This window comes from Equus caballus, chromosome 22 (assembly GCF_041296265.1).
Source record: "Equus caballus isolate H_3958 breed thoroughbred chromosome 22, TB-T2T, whole genome shotgun sequence".
NCBI lineage: Eukaryota > Metazoa > Chordata > Mammalia > Perissodactyla > Equidae > Equus > Equus caballus.
Window position 1 is genome coordinate 44,988,256 of NC_091705.1, and position 26,177 is coordinate 45,014,432.

Below are 26,177 nucleotides of genomic sequence, written 5' to 3' on the forward strand. Positions count from 1 at the left end.
AGGAATGAGGAATCTACAATAGTCATTAAAATTTGAAAAAAAAACTGAAAGAGGCTTCTAGATACATTCAGTTTGGATAATTAAATTGATCTCAAGTTTACAACTGGAAATTTACTTAAAATAATTTTCAGTGATTTAGGAAATGAAAATGAGAGGAGAGCAAAATACACTGTAGTTTGACTTTGCTGCCTTTCTTTATTAGACACAGATGAAAAACCAATGTTAGTAGCTATTTGGGAATCATCTAGAATTCTAATTCTTAAGATTTGTTCCTAAAAAGGATTACTGTGACATAGGAAGCTATTCAAAATGGCAACTAACAACAGATATCCTCTCTGCCATCATCTAACGTATTTATTTTGAATATTTCCATAATTTTAATCAAGAAAGAACATTTGGATTGGAGTCTGTTTATAATTAAAGTGACTAAAAACTGGTGCAACAAAAAGATGTTCAGCAGGGCCAGCTCTGTGGCTGAGTGGTTAAGTCCGCGTGCTCTGCTGCGGCGGCCCAGGGTTTGGATCCTGGGCGCGGCCATGGCACCGCTCATCAGGCCACGTTGAGGCGGTGTCCCACATCCCATAACTAGAAGGATCTGCAACTAAGATATGCAACTATGTACAGGGGGGTTTGGGGAGATAAAGCAGAAACCAAAAAAAAGATTGGCAACAGTTGTTAGCTCAGGTGCCAATCTTTAAAAAAGACGTTCAGAGAATCTTGTTTTTTCCTTAAGGGCACATAATCACCCTTGTAAAATAAAAACTCATATAATATCCCCAGGTTTTTGGAAAATTTAACTGTCATCACTGATGATGCTAAGTGGTTTCAGAAGTCACGATTTCATGGGGAGAAAAAACATATTGTACTTTCTACAAAATAGGCAAAACGACCCTCCAGGATTTCCATCTATGACTTCCTTTAATGAGTGTCTCAGCTGAACCGTTTGCTGTAGACACCTGTTTAGTGGTGCTGAAAAGAACGTATGCTTTCAAAGCTAAGCCACATGTACATGTGTGCTAAAAAATTATTTTCAACGGAATGTCTGTAGCAAAGTATTGATAAACATGACTTCTGTTCACAGTTCTAGATACGCATCCCCAGCAAGCAATCCTGTAAAAACAAGCCAAGGTCGCCCTCTGCTGGCAGAAGCTCTATTGTTCGCTCGAATCCTTCCACTATTTTGGGTGGCATTTCTTTGAAATATTTTCAAGTCATTGTTCTAAGGATTGGGGTGGAAGAGTCTGAGACGCCACAGAAGAGGTGGGGGAAACAGTGAGGATTTCTGCGTGGGACACTTCTTGACAGAAATCCATTTTGCATCATCAGCTCCAGATGCCCCAGTTCGTTGTAAAGCTACACTTCGTGTGTGCTGCTTTGCAATGGAGCTATTTATAAAAGCTTAAACAACATGTTGGAATTTTCCAATTAAAATTTCAGAATTAAAGGGGCCAGCCGAATGCTGCAGTGGTTAAATTTGCATGTTTCAATTTGGCGGCCCGGGGTCCACCGGTTTGGATCCCAGGTGTGGATCTATGCACCGCTTTGCAAGCCATGCTGTGGCAGGCATCCTGCATATAAAGTAGAGGAGGATGGGCACGGATGTTAGCTGAGGGCCGGTCTTCCTCAAAAAAGGGAAAAAAATTTCAAAGTTAAAGATCACTTCAAATGAATAGAAATTAATATTAAAATTATAAACATTCAGTTTCCATTCACCTAGAAATGGAACATAAACTGTATAGTCATTTAGAAATAGTCTTCTATGGAAAAATTGCAGAAGTGGGGGCCGGCCCCGTGGCCAAGTGGTTCAGTTCTCTCGCACTCCCCTTTGGTGGGCCAGGGTTTCACTGGTTTGGATCCTGGGTGTGGACCTAGCATCACTCATCAGGCCACACTGAGGCAGCGTCCCACATAGCACAACCAGAAGGACCCACAACTAAAATATACAACTATGTACTAGGGGGCTTTGGGGAGAAGACGGAAAAATAAAAAAATAAAAATTTTTGAAAAAAGAAAAATTGCAGAAGGGTAAACCAGTGTGAATCAAAGACATGACCCAAACTTAAGTTTAATTATTTTTTTATTTTTAGTATTGTTTCACCTCTATTCTATGGCTCAGTAATCATAGCCACGGCTACAGATTGTACTGATCACCCTTCTTGTTTCTAGGGGGAAAAGTGAGGGGACACCACAGTCGGCCATCTGTGGGGATGGAGAGTTTGCGGGGCAGGCTGCTGGCATCTCAGTGCCACTTCTACTCGTTGCATCTGTGGCTGGGACAAGTTACAACCTGGCTTTGGTTTCATCAACCGTAAAACGGGGATAACAGCAATAACAATACCTACCCTAAAGAGTCATTGTGAGGATGGAATGAGAGAATTCATGTAAAGTGTGTTTGAATAACACCCTTTAGAAAGGGTCAAGGAATGTTAGGTATTACTATATTGGGGTGTGCCTGCCGCGGCTATTGTTCCATGGATGGTAAATACAAAAGCAGTCTGTAAATTATATATCCCTAAACAGCAGAAAGATTTTTTTAAAGTATGTTGAACAACCAGCATCTACAAAAATCTGTGTCATAATAGAGGCTTCTGGGAGACTCTGTGGCATGGAACAATATAATTCAACAAATATTAAACACCAAATATATGTAAGACTCTGTGCTTAGTGCTGCACAGGATACACCTGGGAGTAAGACACAAAGTTTAAAGTCTAGGAAGCTAGACAAGGCAGATACACGCACTATTTAATGAGACAGAATATGATAAATGCGGAGAGCTTTGAGAGTTTAAAGAGAGACGGTATGAGGTGATCCATTTGGGAAAGAATGAGGAGAGGCGTCCTTGAGTCCCGGGTACTTGTCAGAGGTGATTCCAAGGTTTCGCTGAGAGGAGAGTGAGGCCCGGGACAGACTTCACACCTCTTCTGCTTCCCAGCTGTGTGATGTCTGACACTCATGTTCCTCTCTCAGCCTGACTTTCCTTTTCTATAAAATGATTATTACAATCCCTTATAGGGCTGCTCTGGAAATTACAGGGCAGGGATGATCTAGTGCTCAAAAGAGCGATTATCATTATCATTATCTAGAGTACAGGTTCTCAATCTTGGCTGCATCTTAGAATCACTTGGGGAGCTTTGTAAAAATATTAATTCCCTCCGTTCCACCCCAGATCAACCAAATCAGAATCAGAGGGTGACGCCCAAGCAGCCGGCCTTTTAAAAGCTGCCCCAAATGATTCTAAATACTGATCTAGATCCTTCGTGCTCAACTGTGGTGCATGGTCCCTGCACCCCGAGCTGACAGTTTGCTAGAAATTTGGGTTCCCGGGCCCACCCCGGACCTCCTGAATTTGCATTTTATGACTAGATTCCGCGGATCCTAAAGCCCCCTGCAGATGTTAAGGCTCTTGGTATGCAGACCACACTGAGTAGTAACAGAGAAGATCCAGCGTACGTACCACAACCTCAGGAGATCCCCCTCCCCCGCCCTTTGTTTCCTTCTGACAATCCGAAAAGGGGAACAAAGCAACCACCTGAAATATGCGGAATTGGCACGTGTGTCCTAACAGCCCTTTAACATGTTTATGCAACTTTACACTTAGCAAAAACCTTTCACGTCTCTTACTTCACTCGAACCTAATGAAGAAACAGCCCCGGAACTTAGGCATCGTTATCCCTATCTCACAGCTGGAAAGAGGTCCAAAAGCCCCGATGGCTCAGGATCCCCGAGGCGGCAAACAGAGATGCTAGGACAGGAACCCAGGCAGCGCCCTATCAGCTTCTCGGCGGATGGCCTTGGACTTGAATTGGCAGCCTCAGAATTCTACTAGATTTTTAATTCACACGAGAAAATACTAACTACCCTCCACTAGTCAGGACGGCAGATTTATTAAAGCGCTCCTGCGCCCGCTAGCGTCGGCTACATCAGCTTTCGACCAATCCGCAAACTGCTGGCACAAGGAGTTCTCCTCGGCCTCAATAGCGTTTCTGCGCATGTGCCATCACCTCCCTGGAGGAAGAGCCTTTTCTGCTTTCCCGGACTTCCGGGTGGTACCGGAAGTGGCTAGGGGGCGCATGCGCCGTGTCTCGCGGTAATTGGGCCGTTTCCTCCGCCGGCGTGAGGAGACCTGGGCTCTCGGGAGGCTTGGTCGCGCTTCGCCCTCGCCGCCCCCGCGCCGCAGCGGTCTCGCAGCCTTCCGCGCCCCTCCCGCTGCAGCGCGACGCCCAGGTAGGCCCGTGCCGCCTGCCCTCGGGGCCGCCGCCATGGCGCGCCCGGGCCGGTCCCGGGCCCGGTCTCCCGCGGCGAGGCTCTGGCGCGAGCGGGCAACCGACACAGCCCCGGGAGACGCGAGGGCGGGAAGGGCCGTCGGGGCACCCCGGGTCTGAGCCGGCGTTTGCCTTGTGGGGAAGCTGAGGCCCGGGAGGGTCGGGGAGCCGGTGGCGGCGTCTGCCGGCTGGGCCCTCCCCGCTACGCGCCGGCTGCTCCTCGGAGGGGCCCGCCCGACCGTTGTGCGCGGGGCGTCCCTGGGCCTCTCCCCGGCTGCTGTTCGGCTGCCTGCGGTGCTCTCGCCGCTCCCCGAGCTGAGTCTCTTTGTTCTGTCTCCTCCGCCGAGTGCTCGTTGCACACGCGCCCACATGCTCCCACACACGCGCGCGCGCACACGCTTCCCCGGCGGGGGTCTGTTAAACGGGGCCGCGGGCCTGTTGGGGGCGGACCCCGGCGGCTCCCCGCCCTCGGCAGCTGGCCCTCTCCCGGGAAGACGCGGGCCGCAGACCGGAACTCCCAGATGGTGGCAGGTGCCGTGCAGAAAGCGGGGACGCGACGGGCGGGCGCGGGTGTCCCCTTAGGGAGGCAGGGACGCCTCCGAGGAGGCGACTGTCTTTAAAGAGATGCTTCTGATCGCTGTGTCGAAGGAAGACCTACAGCCATAACCCGTTTACGGCGCCCTTTTTGGTGGTTTGGGAAGTTGAGGGCCCATCGCCACGGTGCAGTTTCAGAACGTTTCCAGCACGCCAGAGAGCTCTCAGGAGGCTACTCTTCCCCTGGGAGCCGAGGAGTGAAACCCAGACAGCCGGCGGCCTGGGGGAGGGCACGTCATCCCAGGCTGCAGGCTGCAGGCTGCAGGCTGTACGCTGCAGGGACAGCTGGAGGAATGCGCCGGGGGGCGGGCGGGGAGCTTGCTTGTTGATGGGCAGGGGGAGATCGTCAGAGCTGGGGTGCCTCGCGGAGAGGGAGGGCGGGAAGGGGGGAGTTGGAGATACGCGTGGGATGTGTGAGAACTCTATTTACAATTTTTTTGTGAAAACCTATCCTAAAATAGAGAATTTATTTTTAAGAAGTACTCTGTTTATTATATATTTAGATCACTTCCGGAGAGGAAAGTCTGACATGAAGCCATTTAGACTGTCTTATTTCTCTTCTGTGACTTATCTTTATATTGTCTCTCAGTGATATTTATTACTTAAGAAAGGACCTGTTCTTAACGTTTTCCGTTATTTTTTAGGGCCAAAATGAGTCTGTTTGGAACAACCTCAGGTTTTGGAACTAGTGGGACCAGCATGTTTGGCAGCACAACCACAGATAATCACAACCCAATGAAGGTAGTACGGAAGCTTCAAGGAGTGTGTGGACAGTGCAGGCCAGGCTTTCCCGCTTCAATGACAGTGGGAGAAACCCAGATGGCGTGGGAACCTCCTTTGGGGTGCAAGCTCTGAAACTTTGTCTAGCCCGCTTTCTCAAACCCTGGAGCACAGAAACTGTGTGTTCCCTGGACTAGTGTCCTGTTCTCCCTGACTTTCTGGGTCACTAGAATCCCCTGAGGTGCTTGTTAAAATTGCACGTTCCCGGGGGCCCAGCCCACAACCGTTGAATCAGAGTTTCTACAGGGGAGGGAGGCGGCCGATAACTGGGCGAGAGTGAACTGGTGGGCCGCTGTTTGGGAGACGTGGCTGTGGGCATGTCGTTCGGAGTGCTGCTTCGGTCCCAGCAGGGCTAGCACTTTCCCTGGCGTATTTACTCCTCCCCTTTCTCATCAAAGTGAGAAAGGTCTAATGCAGTTAGTTTCTGAGCATAAGGAAAGTCCACCATGGGGTGTTTAGAGAGAAAAAAAGCAGTTTTGAATGAAATTGTGATGATGCATACATTTTAACATTAACTTTCCCCCCAGGATATTGAAGTGACGTCCTCTCCTGATGATAGCATTGGTTGTCTATCTTTTAGCCCACCCACCTTGCCGGGGAACTTTCTTATTGCAGGATCGTGGGCTAATGATGTAAGTGCTCCTAAAATGCATGTTCTATGCGTCGTCTCTCTTTGTATGGGCAAGGTTAGCTTTTCTTTTGGCCCCATTCTTTCCCAAGTGAATAAAGTAGAGCTAAGGCTTGTTCATGGCTTTTTTTAAGAAATCAGTTTTGAGGGTGTGAACCCTTCTGAATGGCAGCCCTCCCGTGTTGTCGCACTGTTTGTTAAGAAAGCCAGCTTGTGGGCATAGCTCAGGTTCCTAGTCTAGTTCTGCGTCTGGAGGCGTATGCCCAAATCACATGAAGTCTTCATGGAGAGTGAATGTCGTCCTGACGGCGTACCTGAATTGCCCTTCTAGGCATCCTGAAAATGTTCTTCCGGCGTATGTTAAACTTTTTCAGCTTTAGATAATAGCACACATCCTGCAGAGACATTGTACTTGCCAAGAAAACTAAAAAATGTATGAAAAGAAAGATAAAAACTTTGGTGGCAAAGTAAGCAAAGGACATGAGGAGGCCTTTCACAGAGGAGTGCAACGGGCCTGTCAGAGTCAGCTGGGGCCACTCAGTCACACTCGTGATCAGACAAATGGAGATTTACAGGATAGACACTTTTTTCCTTTCAAATTAACAAAAATAAAAAGAATACTACTTGGTGCCAGTGAGGATAAGCTGAAACCTTGCAGATACCGCTGGTAGGAATGTAAATTGGCACAGCTCTTCTGGAGGGTCGTCAGCGATATTTGTTGGAAATCCTTAAGTTTATTCCCTGGGTCTCAGTGATTCCCCTTCTGGGTCTGGAGGAGGCTCTCGATAATGTGCCTGCTATGAGCTGTCTGGATTGATCTCCACACCTGCTGAAGCACTGTGAACTCGCTGTCGTCTGCGTCTTCTGAAGCAGGATGTGAGGCTTAGGGGAGTCCAGTCACTGGCCCAGGTCCTGTGGCTGAGTGAGTGGCAAAGGGGGATGCTGATCGTGCAGTCTGGCCCGGGCTCTGTACTCTGAGCCAGAAGCTCATACTGCCTCATTTCAGAAAGTCCTCGTGCAGGTGAAAATGTTGAAAATTGTAATACTTAATAGTAATGATAATTTATGGTATGTCTGTGTGATGGAATACCATTTTAAGAGTTTTTGGAGGGGCTGGCCCCATGGCCAAGTGGTTAAGTTCGCATGCTCCACTTTGGTGTTCTAGGATTTCGCTGGTTCGGATCCTGGGCATGGACATGGCACTGCTCATCAAGCCATGCTGAGGCAGCATCCCACATGCCACAATTAGAAGGACCCACAACTAAAGATACACAACTGTGTACCGGGGGACTTTGGGAAGAAAAAGGAAAAATAAAACATCTTTAAAAAGAAAAACAGTTTTTGGAAAAGATTTCAACCTGTGACCTGCTACTGGGAGGCTGTTGGGGGCTGAGGGGAGGAGAGCAGTAGGGGGAGGAAGGTAGTCATGACTGAGCAGGTTTGCTGTCTACATGTAGTTTCTTGAAAGATTTCAGCTGATTTGCTGCTGAAAAACAGAAGAGGGGCCAGCCCGGTGGCTGAGCGGTGAAGTTCACACACTCTGCTTCTGTGGCCCGGGGTTCGCGGGTTTGGATCCCTGACACGGACCCATGCACTGCTCATCAAGCCATGCTGTGGTAGGCGTCCCACACATAAAGTAAAGGAAGATGGGCATGGATGTTAGCTCAGGGCCAGACTTCCTCAAAAATTAAAAAAGAAGACTGTTTAATGGCACATAGGCTAACAATGCAAGTGAGAAAAACTGCAATTAAAAAAGTGAAGATACTGACAATACCGGGTGGGTAGGGGGCTTGTATCCGGGCTGTGAGGTGCTCTGAGGCTCCTCAGACCTTGCTGCTTCTGTCTCTTTAAAGCGAGAGGAAGCGCTGTGGAGGGGTAGAAAGTGGCAGAGCTGCAGATGTTACTAGAGGAGGAGATCCCGTCTGGGAAGAGGGCACTGAGAGAGAGTTACCAGAACCTCATCCTGGTGGCCGACTACTGTAAGAACAACTACATACAGGCTGCAGACAAGAGAAGAGCTTTAGAAGAGACCAAAGCCTGCACAACCCAATCCCTAGCTAGTGTTGCTTATCAAATAAGTGCGTTGGCCAACAATGTCCTCCAGTTGCTGGATGTCCAGGCCTCAGCTTTGGAGAATGTCATCTTCCATCAATCATATTTCACACACTGTGGACATTTCGTAAAGAGAAACTGGCTTGAAGAGAGATTGGTATTTTGACAACAAACAAGAATACATCAAGAACTCACAAAATAGCACCCACAAATATGGAGCGCCCTGTAAGGTAGATTCGGAAACCTGTTGACTGTACAGTGCTGGGTGATGGGGACCATGGTGTCGAGCATGGAAATAACCAGCCTGCAAGAACTGGCACTCTATCAAGAACAAATCCTCCTACTCAGAAGCCACCGAGTCCTCCCACATTAGGCGGGGAACGCTGGGGCAGAATACTCCTTACAAAACCCTGGAACCTGTTAAACCCCCACCAGTTCCTAATGACTGCGTGACAAGTCCTCCTAAGCTCGGAAGTCAGCATAGTCCAGGCAGGACAGCTTCAAATCAGAGACCGAGGACACACAGTGAAAGTAGTGGAGGAAGTGGAAGTCGAGAAAACAGTGGAAGCAGCAGTATTGGCATTCCCGTTGCTGTGCCTACACCCTCACCACCCACTGTTGGACCAGTCAGTTGCTGATAGTCCAGCTCCACCACCCCCACCCCCACCAGATGACATTCCCATGTTTGATCACTCTCCACCTCCGCCACCACCACCTCCAGTGGATTATGAAGATGAGGAGGCTGCGGTGGTTCAGTATAATGATCCATATGCAGATGGGGATCCTTCTTGGGCCCCCAAGAATTATATTGAGAAAGTTGTGGCAATATATGATTATACAAAAGACAAAGATGATGAGCTATCATTTATGGAGGGTGCAATCATTCATGTAATAAAGAAGAATGACGATGGCTGGTATGGAGGAGTCTGCAATCAAGTGACCGGTCTCTTCCCTGGGAACTATGTCGAATCAGTCATGCACTATACTGATTAAATTCTTTTGCTTTTAAAGTAGATTCTTACTACTCAGTCATACTGTGGGACCATTATGGCTAACAGAATTGTCTTAAGATGTCTTAAAATGTGCCCATATTTTCAGGATAGGCTGTTTTATTGGTATAATTGAATGTCTACCTGTAAGCATAAATCTTGGAGGCAGTTTGTGTATTGCTAAATAGCAGTTCGTATGGGAGGCTGTCCGTAACTGATCATGCTTATGTGCTTACACGTTGTTACCTTGAGGACCAGCCTAAATATTCTGGGGGGAGTGGGGTATAACATTTAACAAGTCATGGTTCAGATTGTACCATTACATGTTTCAGTGCAGCATGGTTACTAATGCTGTGTCAGACTAATATTAAAGTCAGAAAACTTAAAAAATAAATCAAAAAAAAAAAGTGAAGATACCGTGTAATCTGCTTTTTGAGGACAATATATGTACGTAGAAAGACTGAAAGCACACTGAACTATTAACCATATTATCTGTAGTCAGATTAAGGTCATTTTTACTGACTTGTGATAAAAAACTTTAAGTAAAATGCATTACTTATATAATCAGGAGAAAGATGATATAAAAAATCAGAGTAAACTATGCAGAGAAGAAAGATCAGTTTCCCCTTTGGTGTAGATTCTCTGAATGGTAATGGATAACGTTCAACTTTAGTAGACAGTTATATCTCATAGATGTGATGAGAAAATTATCTGTGGTTTTAAATATAAGCAGTAGAATTTGTATATTTAATAGCTTAGGAATAGGAAAATAGCTACTTGCATATGCTTTTCAGTGGCTTTGTTCTTAAAGTTAATTAAGTTGATGTGAGGAGTCCGATTATATTTAAATTGTATCCCATTCGTTATTAGATGTGCAGTGCATGTGATATATCATTAATTGCTGTGTTTGCATCAATTTGTTTCGTTACTGTAGGTTCGCTGCTGGGAAGTTCAAGACAGTGGACAGACTATTCCAAAAGCCCAGCAGATGCACACGGGGCCTGTCCTGGACGTCTGCTGGAGTGACGTAAGGCTCACGCAGCTTCAGTGTTTTCTTCTACACAGTGTAGAGTGTAATTCGGAATGTTTATGTGTTTCTATTTTTATGTAACTCAGAACACAAATAGCATGTGTGTGTGGACATTATACCAATTCTAAGTTTCTGACTGTAAATATAGTAGTTTATTGATGTTCCTAATGTAGCAGTTACCTTTCGTCATGTTAGCTTTAGTTGGTCTCTCTGAAAGCCTTTCTTGCATTAAAAAATCCATTAATTTATTGACATGTTTCCTTGAGCAAGGGATTAGATAATTTCTTGAAGCCTTTCCTACCTCTAAATGTGCCACGACCTTATGTTGTTTTAAAACTAGAAGTTTGGGGCCAGCCCCGTGGCCAAGTGGTTAAGTTTGCGAGCTCTGCTTTGGTGGCCCAGGGTTTCAAAGGTTCGGATCCTAAGCGTGGACATGGCACTGCTCATCAGGCCATGTTGAGGCGGCATCCCACATGCCGCAACTAGAATGACCCACAACTAAAATATACAACTGTGCACTGGGAGGATTTGGGGAGAAAAAGGAAAAAAAAAAGAAGATTAGCAACAGTTGTTAGCTCAGGTGCCAATCTTTAAAAAAAGAAGCTAGAAATTTACTATCCCAGAAAATAAATCCTATGGAAAAAATTAATCCTTTTCCATTACAGGCATACCTCATTTTATTGCACTTTGCAGATACCGTGGTTTTTACAAGAGCCTCCACCAGCAAAAAAATTACAACTTACAAAAGGCTCATATGATGGTTAGCATTTTTTAGCAATAAAATATTTTTTAATTAAAGTATGCACATTGGTTTTTTTAAAGACATAATGTAAACGTAACTTTTATATGCACTGGGAAACCAAAAAATTTGTGTGACTCCCTTTATTGCAATAGTCTGGAACCAAACCTGCAATATCTCTGAGGTATGCCTGTATTAGACTTTTGAGGTGTTTTGATTTTTTTGAATTCTTTTTCTTTTCTTTTTTTGTGAGGAAGATTAGCCCTGAGCTGACATCTGTGCCAATCTTCCTCTATTTTGTATGTGGGATGCCACCACAGCATGGCTTGATGAGCAGTGTGTAGATCTGCTCCCGGGATCCAAACCCATGAACCCCGGGCTGCTGAAACAGAGTGTGTGAACTTTAACCACTATGCCACCAGCTGGCCTCTGTTTTTTGGAATTCTTTTTCCTCTCAAATCCTGAACGTCAGCAGTATAAGTAAATGTGTTCAAGTTTATTCAGCTCTGAGCTTTTCTTTTTTTATCCTTTTGGGACGAGTGTGGGTGATTGGGGAGGGTTTAGTGAAGGGACCATTTCCGAAGGAACCAACAGGGAGTGAGGTACCTGTGGCAAGTGCAGCGAGAGCTGCGGCTGTGGAGTGGCCCCCAGGCAGAAGGGGAGGGGCCCAGCCTGGCTCTCCTCCCTCCTGCCTGTGGCTGACCTGGGAGGAGGGAGGAGACAGGCCCTGATGGGGTCAGAGGCAGGTGGGTGCTCCTCCATGCTAAGGAAGCTGAGCCTCGAGGCCCTGCCCAGGCCTTGTGTGTATTTTTTTAGTCATGTTAGATGTGATTTGCAGACAGTAAAATTGAATCTTTTTAGTGTATGATTCTGTGAGTTTTTAGAAATGCGTAGGGTTGTGGTCAAGAGATAGAACAGATCCTCAGCCTCAGAATTCCCTCCTGCCCTTTTGTAGTCAAGTCTCAACTCCCAGACCCTGGAAACCACTGATGAGTTTCTGTCCGTGTAGTTCTACCTTTACCAGGATGTCGTATAAACGGAATCCCGTGTGTAGCCTTTTGTGTCTGGCTTCCTGGAGCATCATGCAGTTGAGGTCCCACAGGTCAGGTCAGCAGTGTGTCTTCTCACTGCTGAGCAGTGTTCTATTGCGCGGGTTCTCCTGTGCACCGTCCACCACTTGAAGGACATTTGGGTTGTTTTCCATTTTTGGTCATTGTGAGTCATGCTGCTGTCAACATTTGTGTACTGGATTTTCTGTGAATACAAGTTTTCGTTTCTCTTGGGTGAATATCCAATAGCGGGCTTGCTGGGCCGTATGGCGAGTGCATGTTTAACTTCAGGAGAAACACCAGGCTCCTCTATTTTACATCACCATTTTTATTTGCACCATACATTTATGTAATTTTGTTTATAAATTTATTTATTATAAATAATAAATGATTCTACTATTTATAAATATTTTGAATTGGTTCAGGAGCCATAGTTGCTCCTGTTTTAATCACTAGCTCTGAGAGTGATTAAAGTCCTTTCTGTTGTTTGTATTCCTGATAGATTTGATTGGGTTATTGTGAGGCTAATAATAGATATATGAAAACAGTTTAAAAAGTGACACGTTTATTACAGATACAACTTATTTTTAATTTGCCTTATTGTTAGTTTATGGAAAAGTAGCAGCTCAAGTAGATTTTAAATGTTTCTAATATATTTTGCCTGTCTTTCTTTACTGATCAGGTAATGGATCAGAATTGTAAACTTTCTTATAAATTATGGTAAGAAATAGACTTAACAGATACAGGAGTTCTCTCGCTCAAATGTTACTGAGTGGCTGTTGGCATTTACAAAAATGTGTACAGCTGTTTCCTCTCTGCGTGTTGTGCCCCCATCCAGTGGAGGACTCCGATGTGGGATGGAGAGCCCCAGGCAGTGAGCTGAGTTCTGAGAGAGGCGCGAGGAGCGGGGCTGGGTTGGAGGGAGCGCAGAACGCAGTGGAAAGGTTTGGGAAGGGCGCCATGAGCCTTTCACAGAAGAGGCAAGAACTGAGCTGAATCTTTACAGAAAAGTAAACCATGTGCCTCTAGCTTTTTGAGCATTGTCTGTCTCTTCCCGTCCAGGCCTAGGTTCAAATTTCAACTCTCTCCTCTGCTTTTTGACTTTGCCAAGTTCTTAATTTCTCTGAGTCTGTTTCCTCACTTATAAAATGAAGATAATAATGAAAATTACAACCGATAATAGCGTGATTTAATTCAGCAAATAATTATCAGGCACCTATCATCATGTGCCAACCACTGGGAATGTGGTGGAAATCACAGTAGCCGAGGTGGGCGAGTCTTCTGTGCCCATGGGACTCCTGGTCTCTTAGGACAAACACCGAAACAAGGAAGAATCTCACAGTGGAGTCGGGATGGCTCGGTTAAGTCTACATAGTGACTGGCGTGGGGCCCGTCAGGAGGTGGTTGAGGGACTCGCTGGAGGCATGTAGTAGGTGAGAGGCTGAGCCTACACCCAGGGCTTCCTGGCTCCAGGGCCCATCCGCTTGGCAGCCTCCCTCCTGGGGCTCGCGGGAATGCGCACCAGCCTGGGAGGGGCGGCCTTCAGGGAGAGGAGGGCGTATAAGCGCAGGAGCCAGAGCTCCTGTGAGGCGTGAAAGCCCAGCGTGGTGAAGGCGGTTCTTTGGCAGTCCGAGGACACGGCTCATTGTGCGGCCCTGGCAGGCAGACCTTGGAGCAGCTGGGCGGGCAGCACTCAGCTGTCGTTCCTCCACCCGGCCCTTTGGTGGCTTAGCTTCTAGATCTGTATGTGCGCTGGGGTCTGTATGTCCGCTGGGGTTTGTATGTGCGCTGGGGTCTGTATGTCCGCTGGGGTTTGTATGTGTGCTGGGGTCTGTATGTCCGCTGGGGTTTGGCGTGCGCTACACCGTAGTGCTGCTTATGGCTGGGAGGGTCGGCGTTTCTGATGACATGGAGAGGCCACGGTTTCCCTCCGCCTCAGCCTTCCCTCCAGACGGCGATATGTTTCCAAGGACCAGCAGAGTTCTCCTTATAGCTTCGTTAATGGAGAAGCAGATTTTCTCCCTTTTTTCCGATAGAGGACTGGTGACTTCAGTTGGGAGCAAGTTTTTGCTGGGGGAGGATGGTAGTGAATCTCTTTTGAGCTATGAAACCAGAAAGGAAACAGTCTAGGCCAGGGATCAGCAAACCGTGCTTCATGGGCCATAACTGGGCCGTTGCCTGCTTTTGTAAATAAAGTTTTATTGGAACTTTAGCCACACTTCTTCATTTATACAATGTGTGTGGCTGCCTTCAAGCTGCAGTGATAGTGAAGGAGTTGCAGCAGAGACCTTTTGACCTGCAGAGACTGAAATATTTACTGTATAGCCCTTTAAGAAAAATATTTGCTGACCACTGGTCTAGACTTTCGATTCAGTACTTTTCCTCTCATTTTAAGTTACCTTGTGCTTCTTCTGTTTGACTGACCTACTGTATGAGTTCTGTACGTGAATATGTTGAAAACTGTTACACGACTGCTAATTTTTTAAGCTATAGGTTCTGTAGGACCGATGACTTTTGTCAGTTAGTGTAGTTTTATTGCATGCATTTGGAATGCTGTTAGATATTGAGCTGAACAAAAGTCATGATTTAGATAGAGATATAGATATATACGGAGAGGGGGAAGAGAAACAGTAAATGTGACGAAACGTTTACCCTGGTGAATGCAGGTTTATGGGCACTGATTGTATTCTTCTAGCAACTTTTATGAAGGCTTCAAATTGATGAAAATCAGAAAAGATTTTTGAAGTGGCCCCTGGTACACACATAGATACGTGCTGTACAAAGGCTGTTCCTGGAGGGTACACAGTGGCCCGTGGCTGCTCTGAGGGGTCAGCGGTAGGGAGAGACGTGGTTTTCACAATATAACTTTAAGTACCCTTTAAATTTTTTTTATCCTGTTTATGTAGTAGCTCTTAGAAAAATAAATCAATAATAAACAATAGGGCTGAAAGTGTGTTTTATATATGACATTATAGTTTGCAATACACTAGCCCCCCAAAAATTGGAAAAATAAAAATTTCGAAACAAAACCGGCCTCATTATGTTCGCCCTAATATCTAAATGTACATTTAGAGATTTTATTTTTCTTAGAATGAGAGATTTTCTCCATTTTATTTTAGGATGGGAGCAAAGTATTTACAGCATCATGTGATAAAACTGCCAAAATGTGGGACCTCAACAGTAATCAGGCGATACAGATTGCACAGGTATAGAAACTCACCCTCTGCAAAGAGGGGGGCAAGGCTGGTGTGCGGGGGGGGGATGACTCTTCAGTTATAATGACTCTGACGGGAAAAATGCAGTTTGACTGTACCAAATCAATTGTACTTCAAAAATAACACCAGTTTCATAACCATTCACATTCTCACTAGCATTTCACAGATTATTCTGTCATGGGTCTTCCATGTATGTGTAGATGAGGATGGCGTCGTAAGGAGTTAGTGACACAAATCTATTAAAGAAAATGTCACAGGTGCTCCTCAGTGTTGCCGTGTGTGACATCCAGCACTCGTATGTGACTTGCCTTGTTCCACTGCCTTTGGTCACCTGTTCGTTCCACGAGTGTTTGTTGAGTGCCTGCCATCCACCAGGCGCCAGCATTGAGGGAGAGGCAGCCGTGAGAGGGCCACTCCCTCATGGCCATGGAGCTTTTACAGCCTGCTCAGGGGCCACCGCAGGTGCTTGTGTGACGACCGCTAGGAAGGGCAGAAGGAGTGAAGAACCTAGACCCAGAGGCTCTGACTGTGAGGAGGGGCCTCTTGACACTGAAACATTTTCAGAAAAGTGTTAGCTACTCTGAGTCACAGTGCTGGGTGCTAGATGCATCTCCTCGATCTCTTAACTCTGCCACCTTAGAGAATAAATGAAACTGGTGGAGTTCCCTACCAGTTATTTCTGAACCTCTCCTCCGAGGGAGAGGCTTACTTTCTCTCTCACATACTAGTTAGTTATGGGCAAAATCAAACTCAAGTTTGTTAGAGTGGAAGGTAGATACTTGTTCTGTGTTAAATTGAGTATTTTGGTCGTGAGGAGGGGCTAAAATAGTCCTTTGGGTTTTGTTGCGTATGCCCTCAGTATTTAAGTTAGTTCCTCATCCTTGAATTTCTAGAATTAAAGCTGTTGAGTGCCTTGTTATGTTTACCTTCATCGGTTTTGGTTTTGTCTTGTTGAAAGCATGATGCTCCCGTTAAAACCATACATTGGATCAAAGCACCGAACTACAGCTGTGTGATGACTGGGAGCTGGGATAAGACCTTGAAGGTATGGTCTGCTGTCAGACTGCACGGCCCGCCCAAGGCTGGCGTTTCTTTGTACACTGCTTGTGCTTTAGCTCTGAATGGTCACTTACTGCCGGCTTTTTTTTCTTTTAGTTTTGGGATACACGATCCTCAAATCCTATGATGGTTTTGCAACTCCCCGAAAGGTGTTACTGTGCTGACGTGGTAAAGAACTTCTACCTTCATATATATTTTCTTTAAACAAATAGCGTTTCTTACCTTATAACATCTTGCTATTAGAGGGTAATCTAAAATCCCTGAAACTTCAACACTAGACACAGGGGATATGGCTCAGATTGCCTCAGTCATCTTATAAAGCAGGAGACTTTTGTGCTGCATCTCTTCCAGAATTCCTCAATACTGGTGTCATGTTTTTTGTCGCTTGTTATTTGAGCATATGCAGATTAGCAACATGCCGTCAGTATATGACGTTTATGGTATGGCTGTGGGAAACCTGGTAATAACTTTGTGATGTCCTACTAGATTTTGGGGGACTATCTCTGAGTGGGAGAGAAACTCAAGAACTTTCTCCATCTGTTTAGTCATGTCTTAAAGTTTTATACCAACGGCCCAGTAATTCCACTTTTAGGATTTTATCAGGAGAAAAATAAACCTTTAGATGGTCTGTGTTCTGTGTACTGTGGTGAAACACTGGAGGTGACCTAACAGGTCAGCAAGTCTGCAGTGGTCAGCTGAGCCCTCTGGCGGGCTCACTCGGGCACATGGGACAGGTGCACGCTTGGAGGAAAGGGCACGAATCCTTAGAGCTTTCCACACTCACCTGTGCATGTACAGTGCTCAGAAAAGACTGGAGTAAAATGTACCATACTGCCAACACCACTTAGCATTCGAAGGGATGCTGTAGCTGGTTTCATTTCTTCTCTCTTCCTCAGTACGTTTTCTAAATATGCATGTCTATTACAGTTTTAAAAAATGAGTCTTTTAAGAATATATGAATGTTCTCCTTTCAAATATGATTTCTCTAGGTTTTCATGAAAAACGTGTTGATATCATTAGATTTTTAAACTTAAAAAAATTAGCTTATTTTTGTGACTAAAAAAATTGATCTGGTGCTTTGGTATGAAAGAAGCACACTCCGTCATTTTAAGTATGTCTCTGCTTTCCTCCACTCCCTAGATATATCCTATGGCCGTGGTGGCAACCGCGGAGAGGGGACTGATCGTCTACCAATTAGAGAGCCAGCCTTCTGAGTTCAGGAGGATAGAGTCGCCACTGAAGCATCAGGTGATTCTCAGTCGGGCCTGGAAGCGTGTCTGTGGCCCCTGTCGTTTGTGGTCAGTGCCACGTGGGGGGTGCAGTTGTACTTCAGAAACCCAGAAGTATTTTCGTAGGGGATGATTTTAAGGATGCAAGCACAAATATTTAGTGAGTACGTACTATCCATTTCTGGATGAGCCCCAACTTACCTGTCCTCTCCAAACATCCCCCTGGATAGCTGCATGCTGTTGAATGAAGTTGTGCATCTCATGGATCGGTCCCATTATCAGTTCACAGCTTCCAGATTCAGCTGTGCCTTAGTTGTGCCCAGACAGTTTTCTCTTCAGCTCGGTCTTCCACTTGCCATGGACTCTTAGATCCCACATCCTCCTCCAGTACCCCCTGGATCCCTTTTTCCCATTGCAGTCAGCCGTATTGCATGAGCTTTCTTACCTCCCACTCATTTCTCACCCTCCTCTGTGGAGACTGCTGCCCCCATTACTTCACCGAAACTGTTTTTGGCATGGCCACCAGTGGTTTCCTCATCAGTAATTCCAGTGGATACTGATCAGCACTCATTTTACCATAACAGGGCCTTAGCATAATGCTATTTTTACGTGTTCTTGAACATTATGTCCTTGGTGTCTTTTTTTTTCTCCTTCTCCCCAAAGCGCCCCCCGCCCCCAAGTACATAGCTGTGTATTCTAGTTGTAGGTCTTGTCCTTGGTTTCTCTTGTCCCAGGCTCTTACGTCCTGCCTCTCTGGCTGCTGCCGCATCTGTCTTGGAGGTTCTTGTATGTTGAGGTCCTGCAGGTGCCTGCCCTTGGCCGTTGCCTTCTCTGCCTGAGTGAAGCCTCACCCCGCCCACTGCTGTCGCTGAGGCGCATCTTGTGGTCTGGAGACTCAGACCTCCAGCAGACCTCCCCTCTGCCCCCCGACAAGGACATCTGCAGTCTGACGGCTCCTTTGCGTGTCTTCCAACAGCTCAGCCCAGAGCTGTCCCACATCACACGCAGGAGCACTTTCTGCACATCTTGAGTCATTGTCACCTCTTCTCAGGCTTCTCCCTGGCTGCTCGCCCTAGTGCTACAGATATCTAATAGATGTGGTAAGGAATTGCTACCTTAACGTGTGCGTTACACGTCTGACGTACACGCACATACATATTTTACTTACTTTGTCTTGTTTTGCCTCCTGGAACATAAGCTCATGAGACCGGAGACTGTTTTCTGTACTCATTGCTGCCTCATTCCCCGCCTCTGGTGCCAGGCCTGATGTGTGGAGGCTTCTGTAAACGTTTGCTGAGTGAACAGCCAGTCTCACCCTGCTCCTCCCTGCCACCTCACCCGAGCCTGGGCCTTGCCGTGTGCTCCATGTCTCATTAAGCGGGCCCTCCGCTGCTTAGCTGTCTCAGCCAGAAATCTAGGCATCATCCTCGATCCCTCCTCCCTCCTTTGCTCTTCTCCTGCCTCGTTCATCTCTGGGCTCACTTCTACCCTGCCAGTGTTTTGGAATCTGTTTGTTTCACTCCCTTCTTACCACCACTTCTAGTTAAGTCTCTTTCAATGATTGTGAGAGCTTGGATCTTTGCCTTCCTTCCGTCCCTTCTGCATCCATGAGTCAGGGGCTCTTTCTTGTAATTGCGCATCTGGTCTTGCCATGCCCCTGCTTAAAAGCCATCACTGACTCCTCAGTTCCTTTCGGACAAATCCCAGACTCCTTGATAAAACCTAGGCTGGTCTGGCTTCACTTCCTGCCACCCTGTGCCAGGCAGTCTGGCCTTTCACTTGTGAGGAGTGCCGTCAACCTTGCGTGGGCCGCTGTGCAGTGTGTTCTTGTAAATGGCACCTTCTGGAGTGGTGCGGTTCCTGGTCTGTGCGCCAGGTGTTAAACTCTGTGCTGAGCACAATGGGTACAGCCTTGCCGGCCATAGTTCCTCCTGACCTCTAAGAACTTACAGAATTTTGTCTCTTTTCCTTAATTCTTTTTCTATTCACAAAATTAATGCACTTACTGTTCAAAAAAGAAAGGCAAATGGTGCAGAGATAGAACTAGCCTACACTTTTCCGCTTACTTAGGAAATTCGCATACTCTAGCATGTATCATGATAACCGAAACTGCTCTTTACCTTCTCTTGTATGGCTTAGCCCCCAGGCCCTGATCCAGCTCCAGTGCCTCCAGAGCTCCTTATAGAAGCCAAAATGTCCACTTCAGGCAGAGTGGTCGTCCTCTGGGTTGGGCCAGGTTGTCATGACTGGAAGGAGGACGTGAGAACCCAGATGGACCTGTCCCTGCTTCTCTCCCCCAGGAGGCTGGGCCCTGGGCTCTTTCTGTGGGATCTTCTATAGAGTCCAGGGGGCCCTCCTTTGGGCCCCTTCAACTCAATGTTGGATCAAGTGCAGTGTCTCCCTTCTTGTAGCGTGTTTGCAGTTTAGCAAGTGCTGGCCCAGCTGCTGTCCCACTTTACCCTTGTTCCCCTGTGATTGCCAGGGAGACCCTACTTCCCTTTTCCAGTTGGGGAAACACAGGCACAGAAACATGGGGTGACTTGCTGGAGGGCATCCACCTCGTCAGTGGAGGGTTAAAACTGCAGTGCCTTCCTCCCTCCCCAGGAGGGAGCCAGCACCAGCCTAGGGGCTGGGAGGCCCTGAGGACCACGTGCACTGCTGGAGTGACAGCAAGGCCTTCCCCGTGGCAGAGGGAGAGCAGCAGCTAGACAGAAGCACAGTTTATTCGTAGAATCACGTGGCTGAATTCAAGTGGTTATTCAAATTAGAAAATAGTGCTTAGTAGAGGAACAGAAATACCATGTTTGAGTAATGTCTTTCTGGTTCTTCTAAAACCCAAAAATGAGGTGAAAATTCTTTAACTTCACAGTAGTTATGCAATCTTATATTTTACATGGTGATGATATACTTTTTTTTTTTCTTCAAATTGTAGCATCGATGTGTGGCTATTTTTAAGGACAAACAGAACAAGCCAACTGGTTTTGCTCTGGGCAGCATCGAGGGGAGAGTCGCTATTCACTACATCAACCCCCCAAACCCGTAAGTGGGACTCAGTCGGCTTGCAGATTTTCACTTGAGACATTTTTTTTACAAAGGAAAACTTAGTTGGGGCTTTGTTTTTCAGTGCCAAAGATAACTTCACCTTCAAATGTCATCGATCAAATGGAACCAATACTTCAGCTCCTCAGGACATCTATGCGGTATGTTTTTAGAAACTTTAACCTTGAGAATACGTCTAGAAACTAGACTTGGAGGTGGTAGCTGAGTCATTATGGGATCAGAGAAGATCACTTTGTCATTGTGGGGGTTCATGTCCGGCGACAAACGGCTTATGCCGTAGGTTTCAGTTTTCTGTTTTTGTGAACATATTGACTGTCTTCGTTTTCTCACTGTTGATTCTGAATGTAAGCTTAGGACTTTGGGGAGGGTCTTCCACCCGCTCAGTGAGTGCTGGTGGACAGTTGATACACTTACTTAAAACTGAGGAGTTGCTGTTTGCTAAAAAAGGAAAGACATTTTCCTAGGTTCACTCCTTGGTGTCGCTCACTATATGCTTGTTAACTTCTGCTGCCCTCTGTTCATGACAAGAGACGACACACGGTTCTGGGCTGGCGCCTGACGGAGGAAGCGTGGCTGGTTCCTCCTGTGATCAGCCAGCAGCTGCTCTCTTGAAATGTGCATGTTGTTTCCTAACTGCAGTGGGGGGCACGCGCTGGCGAAGACCTGACTTCTCCTCCCTCTGCTGTCTCCGCTCCTCCTTGTACGTGTCACTCCTTGCAGGTAAATGGAATCGCATTCCATCCTGTTCATGGCACCCTTGCAACCGTGGGATCTGATGGTAGATTCAGCTTTTGGGACAAAGATGCCAGAACAAAACTAAAAACTTCGGAACAGTTGGATCAGCCGATAGCAGCTTGCTGCTTCAACCACAATGGAAACATATTTGCGTATGCTTCCAGCTACGACTGGTCGAAGGTGAGAATTCCCAGGCCCGCTGTGGGCTCTCTGGGTCGGAGGGCCTGGGCTTGAGTTGAGACTCTTCTCCGGACTTGCCTTGTGTCCTGGGGCAGGTCACTGTCACCTCACTGTGGAAGGAAATGGCAGGGCCTCCCTTGCAGGTTGTGGGGACTCAGAGAAAGCACGCGTGTTGAGCCTTGCCCTGGGAACCCGCCCCCCAGAAGCTCTTGGTAAAGACAGGTGAACTGGAGGCCGCCACTCTGGAAGAGTGTGGTCGTTCAGTGATGTTGCGGTTGTTGGGAGAGGGCGAAGTGGGCACGGCAAGGGGTGGGGCGGGAGGGGTCAGCAGGGCCAGGGCATGGAGCTTTTGCCCGAGGCGTTCATTTTTGTTTGTTTGTCATTTCCGGGGGGAGTGAAGGGCTGACAGGGTCCTGGCTGCATTTTTGAGGTGTCTCAGCATAACGGTAGAGAGAGCACTTAGGTGCTGAGGTTCCAGACCACTGCAACTGAGGTTCCTGACTGGAGAGGTCGCCAGCTTCGCCCAGAGAGGCTCTGCCTCCCCCTCCGTCCTTCTGTTGGTTTCCACACAGTCCGTCTTCACTGGCCTGATCTCCTTCCGCCTGTCCCCTCCTCCCTCCGAGGTTCCCTCCCTCCATTCTGCTCTTTTCTGCCCCTTCTCAAACTCTCTCCTCTCCTGCCCACCAGCTCCTTCCCCTCTGTTGGTTAGCACGCACACTTTGGCCTTTCTAAAGCAAGCCTGAGGAAACCTTGTGTCCCTTTCTGTTAAACTTGTCCAGAGTGGTTAACACCTGCCCTCTGCGCTCCCACGGCTTCTGTTCCCTCTTCAGCCCGCTGCAGGGTCCTGGCCTCCTGGAACTGTAGTCAGTCTCGTTGGCTGACATCCTCGTTGTCTAGTCGAGAAGCTTCCTTTCTGTGTGTGTTGGGTACTGTGGTCCATCCCTTCCTGCATCCTTCACAAACCTCTCTCCTTTGGTTTCTCTGGTGTTTCTGTTTTCTTGTTTATTACTGCTTCTGACTGCTCCTCGCCATCCTTTGCTAGCTTCTGTTCTCGGCGCCTCTTAGAGGCCAGCCTTCCGCCGGCTTCGCCTGACTGGCTCTGCGTAGGCTTCTTCCAGGCATGCCTGCATTCCTGCGTAAGCTAATGACTTCGCCGTTTCTAACTTGCTTCCTGACTTCGTTCCCCACTTCCCCTATCCCAGTCCCACCAGGGTGTCTGCACCTGGGCGTCCCCTAAGTCCCTTAACTTAGGAGACGCAAATCCCGCTGCTTTTCCCATCCCCGTCTCCTTTTGTCCCCCAGCTCGCCGCTTCTCCGTGTTCCTCTGAGTTAACCGCCGCCCGGTCACTGGGGTGTAAGTTCTTGTGTCACCTTTGAGTCTCTCTCTCTCAGAAGAGCTGGGCAGTCACCAGCTCTGTCCAGTCTCCTGTGATGCGTCTTGCCCGTTCAGCACATTGCTATGGATGCTGCTCTGGCCTGTGGGAGTATGCACGCTCTCTGAGCTTTTGCTTATGTGGGCCTTTTTAAGCAGCTTTACTGAGGTCTAATTGAAATGCAGTTAATTGCACATATTTGAAGTGTGCAGTTTGATCAGTTTCAATTTCTGTACATACCCATGAAACCATCACCACAGTCAAGATAACATTTTTATCTCCCCCAGAAGTTTCCTGTGTATCACTATAATCCTCCGCCCCTTCTCCAACCATTGATCAGCTTTCTGTCACTAGAGATGTTTGCATTTTCTAGAATTTTATATAAATGGAGTCATATACTATGTATTCTTTTTTGGCTGGCTTCTTTCACTCGGCTTAATGATTTTGAAGTTCACCCATGCTGTTGAGTGTTTTAGTAGTCTTTTTCTTTTTCACTGCCAAGTAGTGTTCCATGGTGTGGCTGTACCACTGTTTGTTTATCCACTCACCCGTGGAAGCCACATGCTCAGTTTTGCAGAGTGCACTTTTTTGGCTCTGCCTGGCTGGGGTGGGAGCTACATTGTGGCTTGAGGCCTCAGTTTCCCCATGGGGCTCTTCAGTGGATCTCCTCTTCTTCAGATGCTCAGCCTGCAGCTGCATTAAAACTCTGCGTTTAACTGACATCACACTCAGGGCTCTCTGCATTGCAAGCATTGAAAAAACAGTAGTAAATTGAGACAACTGAGAAAGCTCGTTGCTTGGAAGGCTGCTCAAAATGAATTCATCCGAGCAATTAACATCAGCTCTCAGTGGCAGTTACTTAAATTATTATCTTTTTAATTTTTAAAAAGTTGCTTCAGGAATTTTCCAGTGTTCTTAGTTTAAAGCCAGTTGCCTCCAGCATGAAATCATGACCACGTGTGTTAATGTTATGTGCTGCTGCTTGAGCACAGCCTTTAAGAGCAGCTGCAGTTCGCACATCATAATGAGAATTAACCATCTCAGCACATCTGTCCAGGGATGAAAATAAAACGTCATTGCAGTACAGGTGGCAGAGTGCACCCAGAGGCCCTTCGGGTCACCTGAAAGTCCCTCTTACCTGCCCTGCCCACTGCACTCCACTGTCTTCCTAAGACACAAATCTCTCATGTCACTGTCATTGTCATTTACAGCCTTTGTGGCTGCCATTCCTTTTCCCTCTGGGATAATGTTCAAAGGCCTCAGTCTGATGTTCAGAGCCCTTTATAAAGCCTGGCCTGATCCTGGTTTTCCAGGCTCCCCTGAAGTTACACAGGCCCCCCTCCACCTCAGCGCAGGCAGGAGCAGACACACCACCACTCCGCGTACTTCCACGTCTCTCTCCATGCCATGTGGGATGCCTCGTCCCCAAGACCTCGCTCCCTGAGGGCCGTCGTCTTGGCTTAGAGTGCTGGTGGCTTAGAGAGTCTTGACTCGGGAAAAATAGCTATGTAAAAGGTCGTCCAAGTGGGACATGAAGACAACTTCCCACCAAGTCCTTAACCTTTTCTCTGAGGCCTATGCTGTTGATTGAAGTGTGGTTTTCTTTCCCTCCATCTGCCTGTTTTTTTCCCCTGGAGGAGAGTTTATGCTTCACGGATGTAGCACAGGACTTGGCATATAAAAAGTGCCCATAAAATGCTAACTTTTGCTTTTTGAAAATAAGATCATTGTGTTTTTTTCCCCTTTAGGGACATGAATTTTATAATCCCCAGAAGAAAAATTACATTTTCCTGCGTAATGCAGCTGAAGAGCTAAAACCCAGGAACAAGAAGTAGTGGCCAGAGACTTCTGGGTTGGCCAGAGTTGTTTTCTCTCTGCTCTGCCTCGTCTCTGTACGAATTGGGTCCCAGCTTTTGGTGGGTTGTAAGCCATGGAGAAAACGACGCTATTGTTCAGCAGTCAGGAGCCCCGCCAGCCGCGGCGACGGCCGTCTCTCCATTCCACTGCCCGTTACAGACGTCCTCTGTAACTCTAAGGAGACTGAAGTCATTACAGAAGTTAGAGTCTTGTGGGCCACTGCCAGGTATTTTGTAGCACTTCATTCGGCCGTGTACATGTTAGAGAACATTGGGAAGCAGTCTGTGAACCTGTACTGTATTTTGTAATAAAATATTTTGACGATTGCCTACTAGCTCCCTTTGTCCGTCTCTCCTCTTGCCCACCCCGTAGGCTCTGAAGAGGTCATCCCGCTCAGCAGCATCTCTGGGTTTGCTGTGTGGTTTCAGATGCCTTTTGGGAAGTGCGGAAACCCTGCACCTTAGGAGAGAGGGAGTCCTGAGTTGTGGTCATGTCTGCACGTGGAGTGTGTGGCCACAGCCTCTCCAAGCGTTGGTGGCGTTTGACCCTGTTCTTCTTTTGCTTCCTCCCTTCCTGTCTTTAACATGCCTGCTGCTTTTCGCTTCTGCTGGGCAGGTGTCCTGTGACTGAAACGGGGATGGTCCTTGTGCCGAGGGACAGGCCTCTGTGGGCCAGGCCCGTGTGGGTGACTTTCGTGTGGCCTTCCAGTTAGAGCCCAGGTCCCCTGCATGGGAAATGCTCTTAACTCGTGCTGCCAGTAGTGGTGGTTTTGAGGTACTGCTTTTTATTTCATGTAATTTAGAATTCCTGATTGGTAAGTATCCAAAATGAAACTCAACTCAATGTTTTACTTTTGAGTCTGCATGTTACATTTTTACCCCGTGACCCCAAATGCTTCTGATGCTTACTGTTTGGGGCTGGTGTGTAAAGTAACCTGCTGAGTGTGGAAATCTCATATCGATGATACTGTAAGATGTGTTTGCCCACTGATAAAAAGCAATGGAAATAAACTTTTCTCCTGGAAGAGATTGCCTGCCCTCAGTGGTTTAAGTTCTTTGGTAGTCCGATCACAGATGAATTCAGACTCATGAACTCTGGCTCTGTCTTTTAGCCTGAAAAGTTATTTTCTGAGAGATAAAAAGGTGCATTAGAAAAAGAAAGCTGAATTTTCAAGTTAGCTAATTTTTATGTTTACAGCTAATTACATAATTACATTTACAGGTAATTTTCCCTTCCCTTTATGAACCAGCCCCGTGGCTTTGTGATCTGTATGTATGGGACAGTACAAAAATAGCAGAGACGGCCATGAGGAGAGAGTCGCGGTTGGTTATCTCAGTGGCCGGCT

At 47.1% G+C, this 26,177-nt stretch overlaps 1 protein-coding gene and 1 pseudogene across 2 annotated transcripts; both read left to right on the plus strand.

Annotated features, from left to right (window-relative positions):
- Positions 1–4,033: 4,033 nt before the first annotated feature.
- RAE1 (ribonucleic acid export 1) lies at positions 4,034–25,166 on the plus strand. Of its 2 annotated transcripts, none has more exons than XM_023626790.2 (12): positions 4,034–4,225; positions 5,502–5,598; positions 6,165–6,269; positions 10,241–10,333; positions 15,244–15,330; positions 16,298–16,384; positions 16,495–16,566; positions 17,539–17,646; positions 20,560–20,666; positions 20,752–20,827; positions 21,408–21,602; positions 24,724–25,166. In XM_023626790.2, exons 2-12 carry the CDS (start codon positions 5,509–5,511, stop codon positions 24,808–24,810), a joined length of 1,107 nt encoding a protein of 368 aa, XP_023482558.1. In that variant the 5' UTR covers positions 4,034–4,225; positions 5,502–5,508; the 3' UTR covers positions 24,811–25,166. The 2 variants fall into 2 exon arrangements, with proteins under 2 accessions (XP_023482558.1, XP_023482559.1); XM_023626791.2 differs by having other exon boundaries at positions 4,215–4,794.
- LOC102149788 (abl interactor 1 pseudogene) lies at positions 8,223–9,435 on the plus strand (annotated as a pseudogene).
- Positions 25,167–26,177: the final 1,011 nt, after the last annotated feature.

What these genes read in the sequence shown, in the direction of transcription:
- RAE1 (XM_023626790.2), top strand. Translation starts at nt 5,509, where the DNA reads ATGAGTCTGTTTGGAACAACCTCAGGTTTTGGAACTAGTGGGACCAGC. An exon ending in AGTCGCCACTGAAGCATCAG is followed by an intron (nt 17,647 to 20,559) that starts GTGATTCTCAGT and finishes TTCAAATTGTAG; the next exon opens with CATCGATGTGTGGCTATTTT. An exon ending in TACATCAACCCCCCAAACCC is followed by an intron (nt 20,667 to 20,751) that starts GTAAGTGGGACT and finishes TTTGTTTTTCAG; the next exon opens with TGCCAAAGATAACTTCACCT.